The following is an 18419-nucleotide window of genomic DNA, read 5'->3' as shown; positions in this document are numbered from 1 at the left end:
TTGCGTCTGTGACCACGAAGTTTGCCGTGCAGGGGTCTTGAAAAATCGACCCTGTGACGTCATCAAGGGGGCTAGGTCCAAATTTTTTACTTCAGACGATATCAAATTGATTGGAGAAAAGGTACCGAAAGTTTCGCTTTCCTATCCCTAAGCGTTCGGGAGCTATCGCAAATATTCGCCAGGGGGGGGGCGAAAAACGCCCCCCGGGCCCGCGAGGGTTAAAGCTTCGCGAAAAAACGAGCGTATTGTCCCCGACGAAAGGAAGCCGATGCTACCCAATTAAAGGTCCTAGGACAGGAGAAAGATGGTGGCACGGTCCTCTCGAGCTTAGTGTGATCCTTCCTTGCAAACTGCCGGCTGGCTCAACAGGAAATTGGAAGGCAAACGATAAGCTGCCTCCAGTCTCGAAGCCTCTGCCACCGAATGAGAAAGGTACAGGCCATCAGGACAACATAACACAAATCAAGAGAGGAAACGGAAGAAACCAAGGCTTTTGTCAATAGCGATTTACAGTAGGAAGAACAAATTCTTACTTTATTCACACCGAAAATAAAATACCCCACTACATACAGGCATGTACACATGCGGCAAGGGTAGGCGAGAGCAATTACCTTCCTCGTAAACCTTTCTATTTATTTCCAAACCAAAACGACCAATAACGAGCTCAAATGCAGAGATTATTTTATGCCACAGATCGCGCCTGATGATTCTGTTCAGCAATCCGAGCCTGCCGGCCACCAGCCCTCCCCAGTCGGCGAAATAAGCACGCAACAAGACACGAACACTCACACCCACACTGAGGTAAGAAGACGACGCCACGCGCTCGGCACTCACCACACCGCACGCTCACTGCCATCTGGCGGCTGAGTCCACAGTTTCGAGTGACGGCTGCCGTCACCAGGCGGCCGGCGAGCCGCGAGAAGACGAGTCGGCTGGCCGGCGCCGGCGGTCGAGACCGCCCGTCGGCCGCCTCCTGGACCCCCCAGCACTGCCCAGTCCGTCGGTCCGTCCCCGCACTCCGTCCCAGCTGTCCCACTCACCGCTCCCGGCTGTCCCGTCCCTGTCCCTCCGCCGTGGCTCCGGTCGAGCGCCGTGCCGTCCCCTCCGTCCGCCGTCCGTCTCCGTTCGCGCCGTCCTCCGCCCTCCGTCCGTCCGTACGTCGGTCCGTCGTCCGTCGTCCGTCGGTCGTCGGCACGGTCCTCCTGCCGCCGTCGCGCGCCGGGCCCCGACTACTAGCCAGCGACCAGGGGCGAGCGGCGGCCGGCCCGCCCGGCCCCAGCGATCGTCCTATCACAGCGCAGTTCCACGGGGCCGCCTGCAACACGTTCAACGACATCAAACACGGGACCATCCTCCGAGCTGCTTCATTTCCGGCCAACGCAGCACGCATGTTCCACAGCCGATTTAACACTCAGCGGAGCCGTGAAAAAGAAACCACGCGATAAATCTAACGGGAGGTTTACCAACCTGGAATCACATTGGGGTACCAGCGCGTTCACGATCAAAGGAGACTAAAAATTTCAGCACCGTTGCTAATTCACAGGTCGTCATGTTTCCGTGCGTTGACACATGGTTGACGGTACGATATACAGGGGGTGGACGGGGCCGGCACCGGCGCACGGGGCCCGCCTGCCGCCACCGCCGGCTGGCCGGCTGGAAGGACACGCACCAGTGCAGCAGGTCCTCGGGCCGGCAACACCACTCAGCACTCCTCTTGACTCCGCCGCACGCAGCGCGCCACCTTCTTCTTAAAATTGGGAAAGTCCTCACGCCACTCTTTCTGCAACGGAACAAAGAAATGTCGGTTAGTATCAGCCCACAAACCACAGGTCAATCAATACTATCTCACAAGTTTGACAACTGCCCATAGTCCGTCTTGTAGTTAGGCGAACCATACGGATCCCTTGGTCCACAGCGTCTATGCTCGACTGATAGTCGGCCTGGTCAGAATTATCGGATTGGACCACCTTATCCAATAACTACTGAGTCACTAGTCAGAGCAAACGCAGAGGGGACGGGACCGTCAAAACATCCGTTCTGAGACGACGACACGCAGTGGGAAACCTAACCGATTTTCTTCCGATAGCATAGTCGACTGCGACTGTGACGCTGAGGCTAACACGTTAGCACGAACAAGAAAGTTCTTTCGTCTTATACCTGTCTAGTATCTAAAAATACAAATTAAACTTTGTACGCAAAAGCATCCGCCGATAACTGGCACAAATTCTCCCGAAAGTACTTAGTTTGCGCCTCGTCTCTAATTGTTTGTCTTATCTAATTAATCATAAAAGTTAATCGTCATGGGTCAGCAGGTCAGCAGCGAACAGCTGCGAGTTACAGTTGCCCGCCCTGATCCGTTAAAAACTGGCCACTCCAGCTATGAAGTCACGCTGGTGACCTGAATTAAACCCTGTTTCAAAAGCATGACTGCCAAACAGCGCTACGTGCATGATACTGAGAATTCGGTTAAAGAAATTCATGCGACGTTGCATTGGAAGGGAGTTAAGTGGAGTTTTAGCGAAACATCCCCCCATTCTATTTCTACGTTCTCGTTGCGCACAGCATACTGCCGTCGGTGCAACCCCACAACACCAACAGAAATGGCGGTGTCCGTCCGTCAGCGCCTGGTAAGTAAGTGAACGCCGAGCGGTACCACAGAACAGATGGTGGGTGGTTCCCCATTTACCGCTTCCCGTGACCCGGAGGCGCCTAACGGTACGGCCGGCTCGCACAGCGCACTCCTCCACACTCCGGCCCGGCGCTGCGTGTGAGGTGGACTCTGCTCGACCTTGTGTGTCAATCGTCCGCGTGGCCCGGTGGGGTGTTTGTCCAGTCGGGAGGGGCGCGGCGCGTGGAGGAGGCATGCCAAGACGGTCGGTAGTCTCGCCCCCACTGTCAGACGCAAACACCGCCGCGTGACATGGCATCGTGGCGTAACGGTGGATTGTGGTTTCGGATACTTCAGTGTCTATTCTGACGGGTGTGAGAGAGGTGGCGTTCCATTCAGTGTCCAGTGCCGATAAGCAGGTAACTGAAATGACATCAGAGACTCCGCAGAAGAAGGTGGAGCTGGGGGCTGACTGTATCCGGCCGATAGCGGCGGTGTGACGGGTGTGCCGGGAACAGTGGTGACAGTTTAGAGTGGCGTCGCGATAGTAACCGGTTCATTGGTTCGGTAACCTGACGGAAGGCCACGGTGGACAAGCGGCACTGGCGGGAGGCATGGAGACAAGAGACCGAAAAGAAGCAGACAAGAAGAGCGCAGAGACTGAGCAGGAACGGCCAGAAGAAGCACGACAGACAAGAGCAGAAACCGAACATTGAACAGGTCCAAAGACAGCGACTTCACAGTTCATAAAGCAAAAGGTCTCTCTACTTATCCTACACAACATTCGAAAAAGCAAAGGTCGGCGTTAGCCGTTAAGACATGCGAATAAGGACGAAAAATGCGAACAACGCATAAATGTTAGACAGCTATGTCTGTCAATGTGGTGCTACGGCCTGGTAGTTGGCATAATATGGCACAGCCCCCGACACAGCCTTACACGGTCCTGTGTGCTGCATCAAACCCACACACCGACCAGCGTAGTTCCGAGTGTATGAAGTGGTCCGTGCGTCAGTGTACCGACAGAAATGGAGAGCCAACGCGACACGATAACGGCTCGATAGACCGGCGCGGCGGCGACTGAGTCAGGCCGGTACGTGTCAGTTTGCGCTGGGAGCGCCGATAGCGTGCCATCAGTCGACCGAGGAGGCGCGCAGAGTGACAGTGGAGGCGGCGGACCTGTCTGAGAGTGTGTAGTGTGTTTCGGTTGGTGTCGGAGGAGTCATGCAGCGGGCTCCGGCGCTGCGGCGCACCGCCGGCCGCCGCTGTCGGGACGAGCTGGACAGCGCCGTCGGCGGCGCGCTCAGCCCCCAGGAGCAGCTGTTCCGCGCCTGTATGAGCGGCGACCGGCGGCGGGCGGTGCGCGCGCTGGAGCGCGGCGCCGACCTCAGCGCGCCGCTGATGGCCGTGCCGCTGAAGGGTCGGTGGCGCGGCGTCACGCAGTTCCGACCCAACCTGCTGCTGCACGCTGTCGTGGCCGCCGGCGACGTGGCGCTGACGGCGCTGCTGCTGAGCCGCGGCGCCGACCCGCGCCGCGCCGACCCCGACGGGCGCACGGCGCTGCACGCGCTGGCCGCCGCAGGCCGGCTGGACGCCACCACCACGGGCCGGCTGGCGCGCCTGCTGGTGGCTGCCGGAGCCGATCTGGAGCAGACGGACAGCGCCGGCCGCTCGGCCTGTCACCTAGCCGCCGGCGCCGGCCACGCGGCGGCGCTGGCCGCGCTGGCGCAGCTCGGCGCCGACTGCGGCCGCGCCGACTCGGCCGGCAACAGCCCACTGCACGAGGCCGTCCAGTCGGGCAGCGGACTGACCACGCTGCTGGCGCTGCGGCTCAGTCCGGCCTGCCTGCAGCGCGCCAACAGCGCCGGTCGGCCGCCGCTGGCGCTGGCCGCCGGACCGGACACGGCTCGACCGCTACTGGCCGCCGGCGCCGCGGTGGACGCGGCCACACTGCTGGCGCTGCTGCAGCGCGCGCCGGACGCCGTGCCGGCCGCGCTCGACAGCTGCGTCACCACCAACGACGCGCCGCTCGAGAGTAGCACGCTGGAGGTGAGCGTGACGTTCTCGGCCTTCTGCGGCGGCTCGCCGGCCACCGAGGACCGTCTGCTGGCCGCCGTCGTGGCCAGCCAGCAGTTCCACCTGCTCAAACACGACGCCGTCGAGCCGTTCCTGCACGCCAAGTGGTGTCGCGTGCGTCACCTGTACTACGTCAACCTGGCGCTGTGCGCCGCGCTGACTCTGATGGTCAGTGGCTACTGCTGGGCGCGCCTCGGACGGGCCAGTGACGGAGCGCAAACGGCGCTGGCTGTCGGTGTGGCGCCGCTGGCAGCCATCATGGCCGTTCGGGAGGTTTTCCAGGTGGTGCACGACCCGCACCAGTACGTGCGCAGCTTCGAGAACTGGGTGGAGGTGCTTCTGCTGATGCTCATTGGCGCGCTGCTGGCGGCCCACGGCGGCACCAGCGACCGCTTCCACTGGCTCGAGCACACCGTGGCGTGGACGCTGCCAACCGCCTGGCTAGAACTCACGCTGATGCTGGGCCGGTTCCCCACCTTCGGCGTCTACATCAACATGTTTGTGAGCGCGGCGCGCCGGCTGATGCTGTTCGTGCTGCTGCTGACGCCGCTGGTGATCGGGTTCGCGGTGGGCTTTCACGTGCTGCTGGGCGCGCCGTCGACCGGCCAGGACGATGTCTGGGGTCCGTTCATGACGCTGCCAGTCTCCCACATCACCACGACCATGATGATGGTCGGGGAGTACAACTACGACGACGTCTTCCTGGGCTCGGGGTTCGGCGCCAGCGCCGGGCCGCTGCTGGCGCTCTTCATCGCGCTCATGTCCATCATGGCGGTGAACCTGTTGATCGGTATGACGGTGGCCGACACGCGCGGCGTGTTCCGCGAGGCCAAACTGCAGAGCCTGCGCCACACGGCCGTCCAGGTCCTGCAGGTGGAGACGGTGCTGCGCTCGACGCTGCTGCGCGCCCTGCTGCCCAGCCGGCTGCTGCGCCGTCAGCAGCAGCGTGCCGCCGTGCTGCCGCTGCTGCGCGCGCCGGCCGCCGGCGCCCAGTGCGGGTTCACCGCAGCGCGCGGCGCCGTGACGCTGGACCCGCAGCCAGAGGACGACCTCAGTCCGGCCGTGTTCCGTCCCAACAGCCGGCCGGAGCGGCGCACCGTGTACCTGCGGCCGTCCGGCGGCGGCGCGCTGGTGGCCAGCGGTCTGCAGACGCGCGGCTGGATGCAGCGCGGTCTGCTGACGCTGCTGCGGCGCCGCCAGCAGCAGCCGGCCGACCAGCACCTGGAGCGGCTGCTGGACGCCCTGCTGGCCGAGCTCAGCCGGCCCAGCTCCGTCACCGACGAGGAGCTGCTGGTGCTGACGCGCGCAGCCTGGGCCGAGACGCCCTCCGGCGTCAGTCCGCCAGAGCGGGCCCCCTGGGCTGAGCCGTCCTCCGCTGTCGCAGCGCCGCCCGCGCCGTCTCCGGGCGGTGTCCTCCAAACGGCGAGCTCTAAGACAGATCGGCTGCCGCCAGACCCGCAGCTGCCACACCCAGTGGACGGTGGAACAGCCGGAGAAGGCAGAGGACAGGAGAGGCCAGCACCGGACTCGGCGCACGCAGTGGACGGTGGAGCAGCCAGAGAAGGCAGAGGACAGGCTAGTTCAACACCGGAGCCGGCGCACGCAGTGGACGGAAAAACGAAAGCTGGTAAGGGACAGGCAAAGCCGGTGCCGAACCCACCTGAGTCGGACAGGGCAACCGCCAGCAAACACCCAGCACAAGACAGTCGGATATCCAGCACACAGCCTCGCCCACCAACCGACACACCACGCGTCCGGAAAACAGGGGACCGCCTCGGTGCCAGCCCTGACGCTGCGGCCGTGGCGGGGACGGGGACGGGTCCGCCCCGCCGGCCGGGTCGGGCCGAGCGCCGCCGAGAGCGCTGGCGGAAGGAGGCTCTGGCGCAGCGGGACGCCACCGTCGCGCTCTGTCAGAAACTGAACACGGTGCTGGTCAGTGTGGGCGACCTGTCCAGGAAGGTCACTACCCTGCAGCGCCGGCTGGCTGTCGGTGACGCGCTGACCCAGACGGCCGCCCGGAACAGCTCCGTTCAGCGGCCGGCTCCTGGCGTCCGTTAGTGTTAGCCGCACGGTGGTAATGGACTGAACGTTGAATATTGGTGGTAGGAGGTGGACCGGATAGCTGCTGCCTCCCATGGAGGTATGTTCAACACTGCGATGGACGGCGATGAATGCGCTCACCAAAGAACAGAAATATCAGCTGGACAGCTCCACAATTAATCGCAGCTGAGTTCAGTATAAAGATGAGGAACTAAGACACAGTGTATGGCCTTTGGTCAGAATTGTGTGAGGTATTGGTGACTGTCCAAAACTGCGTGTCGACCAGATGTGCCCGGCCGGAAATGAACTGCAGTTTTGTAAATGTGATATTTTTGTATAATTGAATTAAGACATTGAATTTGACAATGTCCTAGTATGTCACCGGTTAAATATAAATTTTGATGTTTGTGTACGTCGATTGATACATAGAATCAAGAATGTGCCTGAAAGATACCTTTGCAGTAGAAAACTAGACTGTTTAACCCGCGCCCGGCTGGGGGTCCTGGATTTCCACGCCCTGCTGGGGGGGGGGGGGGTGTTTGAACACCCCCCTTGTAACTCGGCTCCTGGGCCACGTAGCGATACGCGGAAGGCGGCGTTCGAAAGAGCGTCAAAAATAATGACGGAATCACTTTGGTCAATTTTTTGGTCAGGTCAAAGGTCAGGTCACCAGAGGTCATTGAAGGCAAAATTTCGCCGATTTCCAGGTCGAATGTCGAAAATTTCCAAGAAGCCAACGCATAACTCGAGAACCAATAGAGCTACAGCGCCGCGGAAAAGCGCATTCGATAGCCCTATTAAAGCCCTTTCTGAGTAATTCTCTCAGATTTGACCTAACGTCAACGGTTTTGCCTACAGGGGGCAAAAACTGCAAAAATAGCCGATTTTTTCGGAAACAGTTTTTCTGCAATAACTTTTGACCTAAGCCTTGTACGAGCTTACTTTTACCGGCATTGTGTTCCTCTTGTCAAGACGCATCGAATGAACTATAACTTGACCTTGAAAGGTCAACTTGAAAATTTGACCTCAGGTCAAGGTCATGACCTGACCGGAAAGGGTCATGTTGCATATCAGTCGATCCGTATCGTCGAGCTGAACACATCTAGAGCGTTTTCATCGCTCTAGCATGCCTCTATCAAAAGTTATTTGCGAAAAACTGTTAGACATCATTCGTGACCTAAGATGACCTCAGGGCATAAACAAGGGTCACGGACACCAGTTTCATGTTCAGTGTGTCTAAACCACTTGTAATTCGGTGTTTGGGAGTGTTTATAATGTCTTTTGTCCAAAAGAGGCGCATTTCAATTTTCTCCCATTGACTTATAATGGGGAGGTCGCAAAATTGACCTGACCTTAGGTCATCGATATCAAAATTCTGAGATATACATTTTGTACATGCTATTGCTCTTAGCAATCGCTGAAAGTTTCAAAGCGATCGGTCACTCGGTGTAGCTATGACAGACATTGAAACTTTTTATGAGGTGAGGTCACTTCAAATGACCTGGTGACCTGACCTTGAATGACCTTGGTCTGAAATTTTCACAACATGTGTAGAATTGATTTATGATAAGGTGTACCAAAAACGGCGGCGCTCCGCGCCGCCGTTTTTGAGATATTCGCGAAAAACCACAAGCGGGGGTGTTCAAACACCCCCCCCCCCCCAGCAAGGCGCGGGTTAATGACTGAAAATATACAATTGCCACTTGCTGATCAGTCAACAAACATCTTTTAATGACCAAACCGATAACTTTTTCGGGCTGAGTATGTCTTTACAAAATTGTTGCGTGCAAGTGTTGGAGACTTTCCCTGGTGTCATGTGATCTCATTGGTACCGTATGGGACAGTGGGCTCAGTTTTTATTACATATTCAACAGTAGCCCACTACTTTATCCGTCTGCAAGCGTTTATAACAATGATCGTCCCTCCAAAGGTTGCAGCTAATGAAGAGTGTGTGAACTTTAAGAGTAAAACATTGCCCTTTTTGTATTTACATTTTGTTTTACATTCCCCTTTACACAAGTGTGAGCTTTTCAATAACAAAATCGTCTATCAATGCTTCGGCTCGCTGTTAGTTTGGAATCTGACCTGCAGGCGGCGCTGCGGTCGTCTGACCGCCCGTGGACGACCCGTAACAGTATGAGGCCCACCCACATCCCGGCCCTCATGGAAGCGTAACACGAATCAGAGGGTAAAGCTGGCCGTCCGTTGGTTAAACGCGCATTCAGCGCGCAATCGTTATGAGCCTAGCACGCGCTGAAAAGTTGAACTACCTATTTCAATTCGTAAGCGCGTGATTCGGCGCCGAACGGCCGCCGAATCATCAGCTGACTGCGCTTTGCCGCGCATTCAGCGCTGAAACTGCAGCCGACGTGCAGTCCACAGATTCCAATGTAAAATTCAGCGCGTAATAGTGCGTGCCTAACCTGTGGACGACGAGCTTAACCCGCGCCCTGGTGGGGTCTGTTTATAACGCGACCTGGTGGGGGGGGGCTATTTTTGTGCCCCCCCCCCCCCTCCTATCTCCGAAACTACTGGACGGATCCGCAAAATTCAAACGGCGTTCGAAAGGCCTGTCAAATTTGTCGAGGGAAACCAAATTTCATTGACCTCGGGGTCACCGATGACGTCACAGGTCAGGTCAAAGATAAATGTTTCACCGTTCACGGGTCTACTAGGGAATGCGCTATAACACCGAGGAAAACGCACTTTGTCGAGAATCAGCGATAGGGCGTCAGTTGCCTAGTAGATATGTTGCTATTAGAGGTCACTGACAATACCAGGTCAGGTCACAGGTCAGGTCACCAAGGGTCACAGGTCAGGTCACATGAACCTAACTTTACTAAGGTTGTGTGATGCATGTTTTATGGCCAATTTTTCATTTCCAACTCAATGGTGTTGGTTATAAGACTATCAGGTACGGCTTAGGTCACTTTCTGGTGAAGGTCAGGTCAAGGTCAGGTCAAGGTCAGGCCAAAAAAGGTCAAAATTTAAAGTTGATAGTTTTGCATAAAATGGGTATTGATTCGATGCAGCTCGTCACGGGGAGTCTAATAATGGTCTTTGTTTTGCGCTACGGGGTCTAGAATTGCTAAAAATTGAGTTTGAAAATTTGACGTCATCTATTTTGAACAGTTTTTTCGCTATAACTTCGCCAAAAAAAGAGGTATCAATCTAAAATTTGGTATGTTGATGGTAGGCGAGATGGACTATCACATATATTCCGGTTTTTGCGAAATTCAAAAAACTTTTTGGATTTTTCGACTGTAATATCCAAAAAATCTATTTTTTATTTTTGGGGGTCAAAATCCAAAAATTTCAAAAATCCGAGATAGCAGTTTTGTAGCCCTTTCAATTCTACAGCTTTTATGTTCTTATCATTTTTCTGTATTTGCAAAGCCATAGGCCTGACAGCTCTTCCCGCGAAACCCTTTTTTGGGTCGAAAACGGCAGAACATGACGTCACTCTGACGTCATTTCCGGCCAACCTATCATAGCTTTTGGAAAAATTTTTGGTCACAATGTGTAAAATTGATGTCCGGGAGGGTACTGAAAGTTTGGTGACGATCGGCACAGCGGTTCTGGAGATATATCGAAAAGTCTGGAGGGGGGGGGGCAAAAAATAGCCCCCCCCCACCAGGTCGCGGGTTAACGCACTCCAGGGCGGCAGCCATTGCCCCCCCCCCTCACCCCTCCCATCCCTGATGGCCCACCCGCACCCCCCGGCCCTTGTAACACGGCGGCGTCCGTTATCCCTCCCTTACCCCTCCCATACTCCCCTGATGGCCCACCCGCACCCCACGGCCCCTGTAACACGGCGACGTCCCTTACCCCTCCCTTACCCCTCCCATACTCCCCCGATGCCCCCCCCCCCCGGCCCCTGTAACACTCACGGCGGCGTCCACATTGGCCGGGCTCTCGTCGTTGGGGTCGGCCAGCATTGAGATGACGGAGATGAGGATGGTCTCCACTGTGTGCACGGGCAGCCACCGCTCCGAGGCCTTCTCGTAGCCGTACGTGTCGTCGCCGGGCTCGTGCAGGATCGAGATGCATACGTCACCGTTCTTCTCGACTGAGGAAAACGACGGAGATTCCGTTACAGCTTTTATATGCTAACAATTCAATTTATATTGGTGCGACGTTATTTCGGTTACCATAGGCATCGTTGCTTGTTCAGCGTAGCAAAAAGACCTAAAAATGCTGAGGGTACTCAGAAAACGGACATAATTTTGTAGCAAATCACTTTGGGATATCATTCCTAATGAGTCGATTGTTTGCGTTACGTTTTACCGCAAGGTGCCGGTGTGCTCTATACTAGGCTTTTGTACTGGGTCCTATCCTATACGAAAACCTTGCAGAAGTTTTATTTTGCGAAATAGCGTTCACTGTCATGGTCTCTGGCATGAGGAACTCATATCTCATGTCTCACAACATGTCGTATTTGTAACAAGACAAGCCGGTCACCCTAGTTACTCTAGCTAGTTAGGCACTTACTATTCGGATGCCAGACTTCGGTGATGAACTTCATCTTAGGTGGACGGTGGGGGTACTCCTTGGGGAAGTACAGGTGCGCCTTGAAGAAGCCTCCCTCACTGAAAAAGGTGGTATGCAACACATCAGTAAAAACGTCACCAGCAGCCACCACCGAATTTTTGCTGGGAAATTTCATAATTACCATAGGTCACGTAATACACATGTATATAGTGTTAGATGACCACACCAAAGTAACATAAACGATTGTCACGCTCCTGAAGACGACAGTGGGGCAATCAAAGGTATTTAAAATGTCATGTCATACAAATGCCAAGTTTCGGGAGCCCGCCGGATTGCGGGGGTAACCTGCGCCCCCATTTCATACACATCGTGAATTGTTTTCGGTGGCACTGACAGCGTATGACGGCACCTTTGTGAACCTTATGAAAAGCGATGAATCCGTGGCAGATTTCGGCGATGAATACTTGCTGGAGAGAGCATGGTCCGAGAGATCCCTGATCAGCCTGTCGTAAGTGCCCTTTATGTATATGATGTGCTGATATTGAATAAACAGTAAACTTAAAAAAGACAGCGTATGACGAGCCTGAATACGAGCAAACAGTCTTCACGAAATCGAACAATACAAGAAGAACGAGCTTCAGGTCCACAATCTTTTGTGACACTATCATGCTTGTGCTCCATACAACCACTAATACTTTACACCCTGATGCTGGTGCTACTTACAACAGTGTATCCGGGGGGCCGATGATCAGCACTTCCCATTTGAAGATGTCATTGTCGTCGATGAGGCCAGCTGAGAACCCATCCACGGGGTTTTTGTTCAGTTCTGAAACAAGTATACATTGTTAGTGGTTGTTACCAGTTACAGGGTGGGGCAGAAAGATTTACCTCTTGATTTTCTTAAATATTTCGGCCCCGAACAAAGATATCAAATTGATTTCTGGCACATATATGCAGTAACATGTACACATCTCAGCGACGGCATAATGACTCAATATGGTCACCTTTGCCTTCACCACTGCTTCGAAACGTCCCTCTGCGGAGGGGCACGAGCGCCGCACTGTGTCCCCGCCAAGATTCGACGGTGCCGTCTCGAGGGCCAGCTTCAGGGCGGCGATTCTGCTGTGTGGCACTGCACACACCCTCCTCTCTAAGATGGCCCAGATTGCGAAGTCCATCGGGTTCAGGTCTGGACTTGATGATGGCCGAATGTCTTTGTCCCAGAACCCAGGCATGTGGGTCTTCCACCACGGTTGAGCGATGTTGGCCGTTTGCAGCGGCGCACCGTCCTGGACGAAGACGTATCCGTCTCAGAACGACTGAGTGACCCAAGAGAAAGCATGTTCCTCCAGCAGATGGACTTGAACCTCTGAATTCACTTTCACAGCCTCCTTGATGAAGACCAAGGCTCCTTTTGAGCCGTCGGATGCGACGGTAGCCCAAACCATGACACCAGCAGGCTTCAAGCAACAAAAAATGGTGCGAATAGCAGGATCAATGCTGGATGGACCATCTGCCAAAATGTTGACGCTTTGGGAGTGTCTCTGGGGCTCAGGCATGAACATGTTGTCATTGGACCAGCAGAATGCCTTGTTACCGGCGCTCCTGATCTCCTCCAATGTCTTTGGGATCCTGTGTAGCCGGTTTTCCTTGGATGCCGCCGAAATTAGGTGTCGACGTTGCATCCTGTATGACATAAAGCCTAAGCCGTCGTGTATGATTCTCTTGGTGGTTCTGGGCCAAACAACGAGTTCCCTTGGCAGTTTGCGCATGCTTCGCCTAGGAATTGAAACACCTTCTTGTGCACGATATTAACTGGCTTTTTGAAGCGGAAATCCCTTGTTCTGCCTGGCATGTACTTCGACGACACTAGCACTGTCTTTTTAAGTCATTTAATTATACTGCAAACAGTTTTTACGGCAACACCGAGCTGTTTGGCAACGCTTCGGGAGCTGTGGCCAGTCTACTTCAGCGCCGCAATTTGGGCTCACTTAGTCATCTTCGCCATAGCTCACCAACAACTATTACAAAATGTAAAAACGATCTTAAAGTTGATACATGAGTCAGTTGGGAAGCTGCATGCAAAATTTTATCAAAATCCGTTCATAACTTTTTAAGTAATGGACTGAAAACAAACAGGTAAATCTTTCTGCCCCACCCTGTACCTACCACACTCCCAGCAAGACACAGCCTGGTTGAACGAGGTGCTCTAGGAACAATGCATGCATCAGTGAAACAGACAACAGGCTTGTTTAAAGTGACCATCCCACCTTAACCCTATTCCTGGCGGGGGGGGGGGCTCAGGAGCCCCCCCCCCCTGAGGTTTTTTGGTTATTTCTCCCAAACGCGTTGAGCTAGGAAGCTCAAATTTTCTGACTTTTCCTAAAAGGCTTCTACGCAACATGTCTGAAAATTTTGAGTTGATCTGACCTCAGGTCAGGTCACCAGAGGCGGTTTGGTGACCCTACCTCAGAAAAGTTTGCAATCACGCCAGAGCTAGTTTTTGACCGATCAATTTCTTCTCTTCAGGGTTTAGTTAGGGTACCAGTATGTGCAATTTGTATATCTCGGAATTTTGATATCGGTGACCTAAGGTCAGGTCAATTTCGCGACCTCCCCATTATAAGTCAATGGGGGAAAAATCAACTCCCTGTTTTTACCACTAAAACGGGTCGGAATGGCCCCATATACCATACATGACTTCATATACGATCAACCTTCACTACCTTGAGGTCTGTTTTGCTGTTGGGCAGTTGTGAGGTCATGTGACGTCATCAAAGGTCACCAAAGGTTTTTGGCCAATAACTCCGTACAGGAACAAGATACAGACGCGTGGATGGTCTCATTGTGTTCAGCTCGTCAAGACGCATCGAATGATATACATGATGACCTCGAGGTCACGTGACCTGAGGTCAACCTTTGACCTTGACCTTTCGAGGTCAACATATATATCATTCGATGCGGATTGACGAGAGGATCACGATGATGCCCTTAGTTTGTTCCTATCTTGACTAATTCGAAAGTTATTCGAGAAAAACTCTCTCCATATCTAGCGCCGCCATTTTGACTTTTTCGACCCCTGTGACGTCATCTTTGACCTGACCTGAAAATGACCTTAGTAAAAATTGTAGATCTTGGCCGTGCGTATCCGATGCCGTTTACCGCTTGTCGCTATCTTGCTTCGTTCTCGAGATCTCAGGGGGGGCCGAATCGGCCCCCCCCCCGCCAGTTTCTTGTCCCGGCGGAGCCCGCCAGGAATAGGGTTAACATTAGTTTTGAGTTGAGATAGCCAAATTGGTGGCCATGGCCTGCAAATACCGGTTTGGGCACTCACAACATCGAAAAATGCTTTAATTCGGAGATATGGAATTTCAAACTTGCAGTTTTCGGATTCTAAGGGGCTAATGCATTGAGATGCCCCCTTAGAATTTGTGACGTCAGCGGTGATCTAACGATTTTAAAACCTTATACTAACATCTTTGTGAAGCAGTGGTGGTATATATGCTATTTGCGCGTAACATATGCCGCGAACGCCGCACTTCCAAAATGAAGTCGCTAGGAACAGCGGAGATCCCAAAAAAGTAAACAAAAGTAAAAGTATAATATCTTGAAAACCGGTGAATATTTTTCGGTAAAATTTGGTAGATATTCGTTTTTGCTCTTTCTGAATCGAGCGACATCACTTTCATGCCAATTCATTAACTTTTTTGGAGGTGGGAGGGTCCCTTTAATTCTTGCTATTAACTCTCCCCAGACCTATCGGTTTTCTACAAAGCCCCTGCCGAGGGGGAGTACGACCCCCTTTCTCTGCTTCGCCCCTAATTTAGCAGGAGTCTCGGCGAAAAACGCGTATGCGTTTATTGAAGAAAAAACGCAGCTACTATTGATACCCAAATTTAAGGCCTCAGGTCCGCTGGTTATCAGCTCTGGATCTGGTCAGAAGAAGGGATACAGTGTTTTTTAAATGATTTTATCAAACATGATCGAAGAGCCACGGTTTTGGCAGCATCGCACTCATCAAATCCAGATCCGTCGAACGATATACTTGCTGCCTTAGGAAAACGTGTCAACGTGATTGCCCACCAGAGGTCAAGGTCATATTAAGACCAGCAAGAGGTCAGTTTATAATAGAAAAAAGTCGCCGGCCGCGGTCACCTTTATTCCTAATAGTCACCCACTAGTTTTGCCAAACAGCGGGAAAAACACTGAATTTAAAAAAAGCATTTAGGCCGGATAAATATTTGTTGACATAAGCAGCAATTTTCGCGTCACTGGCAACACTCCTCGGCGATTTCACACTAAAAATTCCCATATCTGGCAATTTTTCTGTTCGAAAATTAGCCTCTGGTAATGAACTTTGTCCAGGAAGATCATAACGATAAGTATTCGATTCGGCAGTTCATCCTGAGTTCATTGTTGCCTTTTCCACTCTCTGACTCAATTTGACCGGGGTTATGGACGAAAAACTCCACTGAACCTCAATCGAACTTATTGCAAGGTCACGATCGCAACTCGCAAGGTCTATAATGCAATCAGTAAAACTCTTGACTAGAACATTGATTCAAGATTAACAATTGTTGAGATAGATAAGGCCACTTCCGGCGCTACATAAGCATTTCCTGCATTTCCTCCACTAGGTCCAATGACTTATAATGGGCAGCTGAAATCATGTTAACAATCTGACCTCAGGTGACCCTCATTGAAAAATAAATAATGATACTTTTTAAGGACTCTGGAGCTAGCCATTTCCTGAATTTTTCATTTAACTGTAAAAATCTAGGACTGAACTGAATAAATTTTCAGTTTGCAGCATTTTGGATTGAACAAAGATAAGTTCAGTGACCTGACCTAAAAAGGCAGTTGATTTTAAAATACCAGCTTGAATGCTAAAGGCCTGATATGCTATAGGTCAGCTCTATACTGTTCCTATTATGTTTCAAGATTTCAACCCATAGTGAAAAATCACCATAGAAATGCCCTCTTGGCCAGGGATGGTTGAATCTGGTTAGTACTTAAAGCTAGCTGTTTAAAGGCGATTTTGTTCTCTGTTAAATCCAGTTAAAAGCAGCCAAATTTTGTCCCTTATTATTCTGGTTAGTAGCAGCTATACTATAGCCATATTCTATGCTGTAAAATAAGGCTGATAGCAGTCATTCTACAGTCAGATTTTATCCTTGTTTGATACTGAAACAAGACTTCTCAAACACTGGACTCATGCCACTATACAGAATTTAAAGTAAAAATGATTGTCATATAAGCAAGTGAAAATCACACATTTCCAGGGAACTGGATGCAGCTGTAACCAGAGCCCTACAACATACAATGATGCACACTGTGTTGGGACAGCCCACTATCGCTCCCTAGATGCAGTCCAAAACATCAGAATCCCCAGTATGCACCAGCCAGCAGGCGAAGACCACCCACTTAGCTTGGTGATTAGCATTGCAAGAGCTTATGATTCACTCAAGGAACTTCAATTGAAGGGCTCTTATTGAGTCAGGCATGAGTACCAAGTGAGTACTGTTGAAGTAGGTAAAATCCTAGAACTCAATATTTTTATTCCTCTTTGTGGTACACACTGGGCTTCTATAAAAAAACTGCTGTTAAATCAAGTTGACAATGTGACCTAACCTATCTAATGAATTGGTTTTGCATGCTCAAGCTATCAGTAGCAGCTAGACTGAAAAAGAAGGTTTCAGAGGCAAGATTGATGACAATTTTCTTATCAGGCTACAGGCATGAGCAAAAATGTTGATAAAATCTCAGATAGCTTTGGTGATATCAATTACAAAAATTAGCAATGGTGACCTTCAGCTCACCTGATTACCATCATGAATACCTATAATAGATTCTATCACAAATAAAAAAGTTCAAAAAAAAATTTGTTCTTGCCTGTAAACATTCCTTAAAAAAACATCACTTTTCAGTATGGGTAATACTTTTTTATTATTTGTTAAGCTCTGATATTTAGAAGAAAAGTTCCTTAAAAAAGTCACTTTAAAAGTGACTGATGCATTACCAAAGCATGCAAACAATCAACACCAAATAATATTTGTGGATTAATTACTTTTGCTTTACAAGTACTCACAATGCACCTTACTGCAAGTAATTGATAATCTTTTAACTGAATTTAATATCTTGTATGTTGCTTAGTATTTCTGACATGCACAAAACAAAATAATATTGATAAAAACTGCTGGCTTCAGATTTCTACAATTACATCACACGTAACACTAAAACACACAATAAACTGTGAATGGGAAGGACATTAATGAAAATATTGGAGCAGGGTGCAGTTTCTGAATACAGAAGCACCATTAATGGAGTAATTCATTTTCAATAGTTGATTTTAAGCAATTTTTGACAGACTTGTAGCCAGTATGATACGCAATATTTTCAGTCATAACCAAATCAACATACCAATACTGCTCCTGGAGAAGTATATCAAAGATTTATGAGAGATGTTAAAATTTAGAAGATTTACTGTAAATGAAGACGATTTAATGACTTAAAACCATAATTATCACCAAACAAGATTGAAATACAACATGGGCGGCGAACGTGACGCACAAAGAATCATCATTTATTTTGTAACGAGTGAGCTCTGTAGAAGAACCTCGACTAAAAATATACGTACCAGCCAGCTGCTTACGAAGAAGAAGGGAAGACTGTGACTCTGACATTTAAAATATTAAATGAGGAATTTCTTACGACAGCAAATAACCGCCGCGCCGCCACTGCCCGAAATGCTTTCGGCTTTGTTACGTCTGCGCATGCGCTGCGATCATATGTTCGATCAGCTGGGCGCCGCGCGAGGAAATTGGAACCGGGAATCCTGCCGGGAAATTATCCTGAAATTAAATAGGTTATAACTGGGTTATAACTTATATCATAAGTATGACCTTGATTTAGACAAGTATGTCCCAGGGTATATAGAAGGACGCATGACCACCCCTTTCCATCCGAAATATATTAATAGGGCTTGAATGTTAGATTTTATAATACAATAATTTACTCTTTAAAATGCAGTAATTTACTGTTACAGCACAACGCCATTGGGGTTATGCTTGTAACTTGTAAGACCTCAATAAGCATAGATAATAGATATTAAGACTAAATCAGGCATTGATAGGGCTCGCGGACCCGACCCGGGCCAAGACTTGGCAGTATTGCAACCTGTGGTGACAGCCGACAGAGTGAACAGATC

The 18419-nt window shown here is 51.2% G+C and overlaps 1 protein-coding gene across 1 annotated transcript; it reads right to left on the bottom strand.

Annotated features, from left to right (window-relative positions):
- Positions 1–520: 520 nt before the first annotated feature.
- Positions 521–18016, bottom strand: LOC122392131 (ubiquitin-conjugating enzyme E2 G1-like). The gene is made up of 6 exons (XM_043386699.1): positions 17850–18016; positions 11936–12038; positions 11213–11310; positions 10612–10790; positions 1670–1780; positions 521–1315 (listed from the first exon to the last, which is right to left on the bottom strand). Exons 1-5 carry the CDS (start codon positions 17893–17895, stop codon positions 1703–1705), a joined length of 504 nt encoding a protein of 167 aa, XP_043242634.1. The 5' UTR covers positions 17896–18016; the 3' UTR covers positions 521–1315; positions 1670–1702.
- Positions 18017–18419: the final 403 nt, after the last annotated feature.

This window comes from Amphibalanus amphitrite, unplaced genomic scaffold (assembly GCF_019059575.1).
Source record: "Amphibalanus amphitrite isolate SeventyFive unplaced genomic scaffold, NRLGWU_Aamphi_draft 000470F_arrow, whole genome shotgun sequence".
Lineage (NCBI taxonomy): Eukaryota > Metazoa > Arthropoda > Thecostraca > Balanomorpha > Balanidae > Amphibalanus > Amphibalanus amphitrite.
This window is presented reverse-complemented; position numbering and strand designations above follow the sequence as displayed.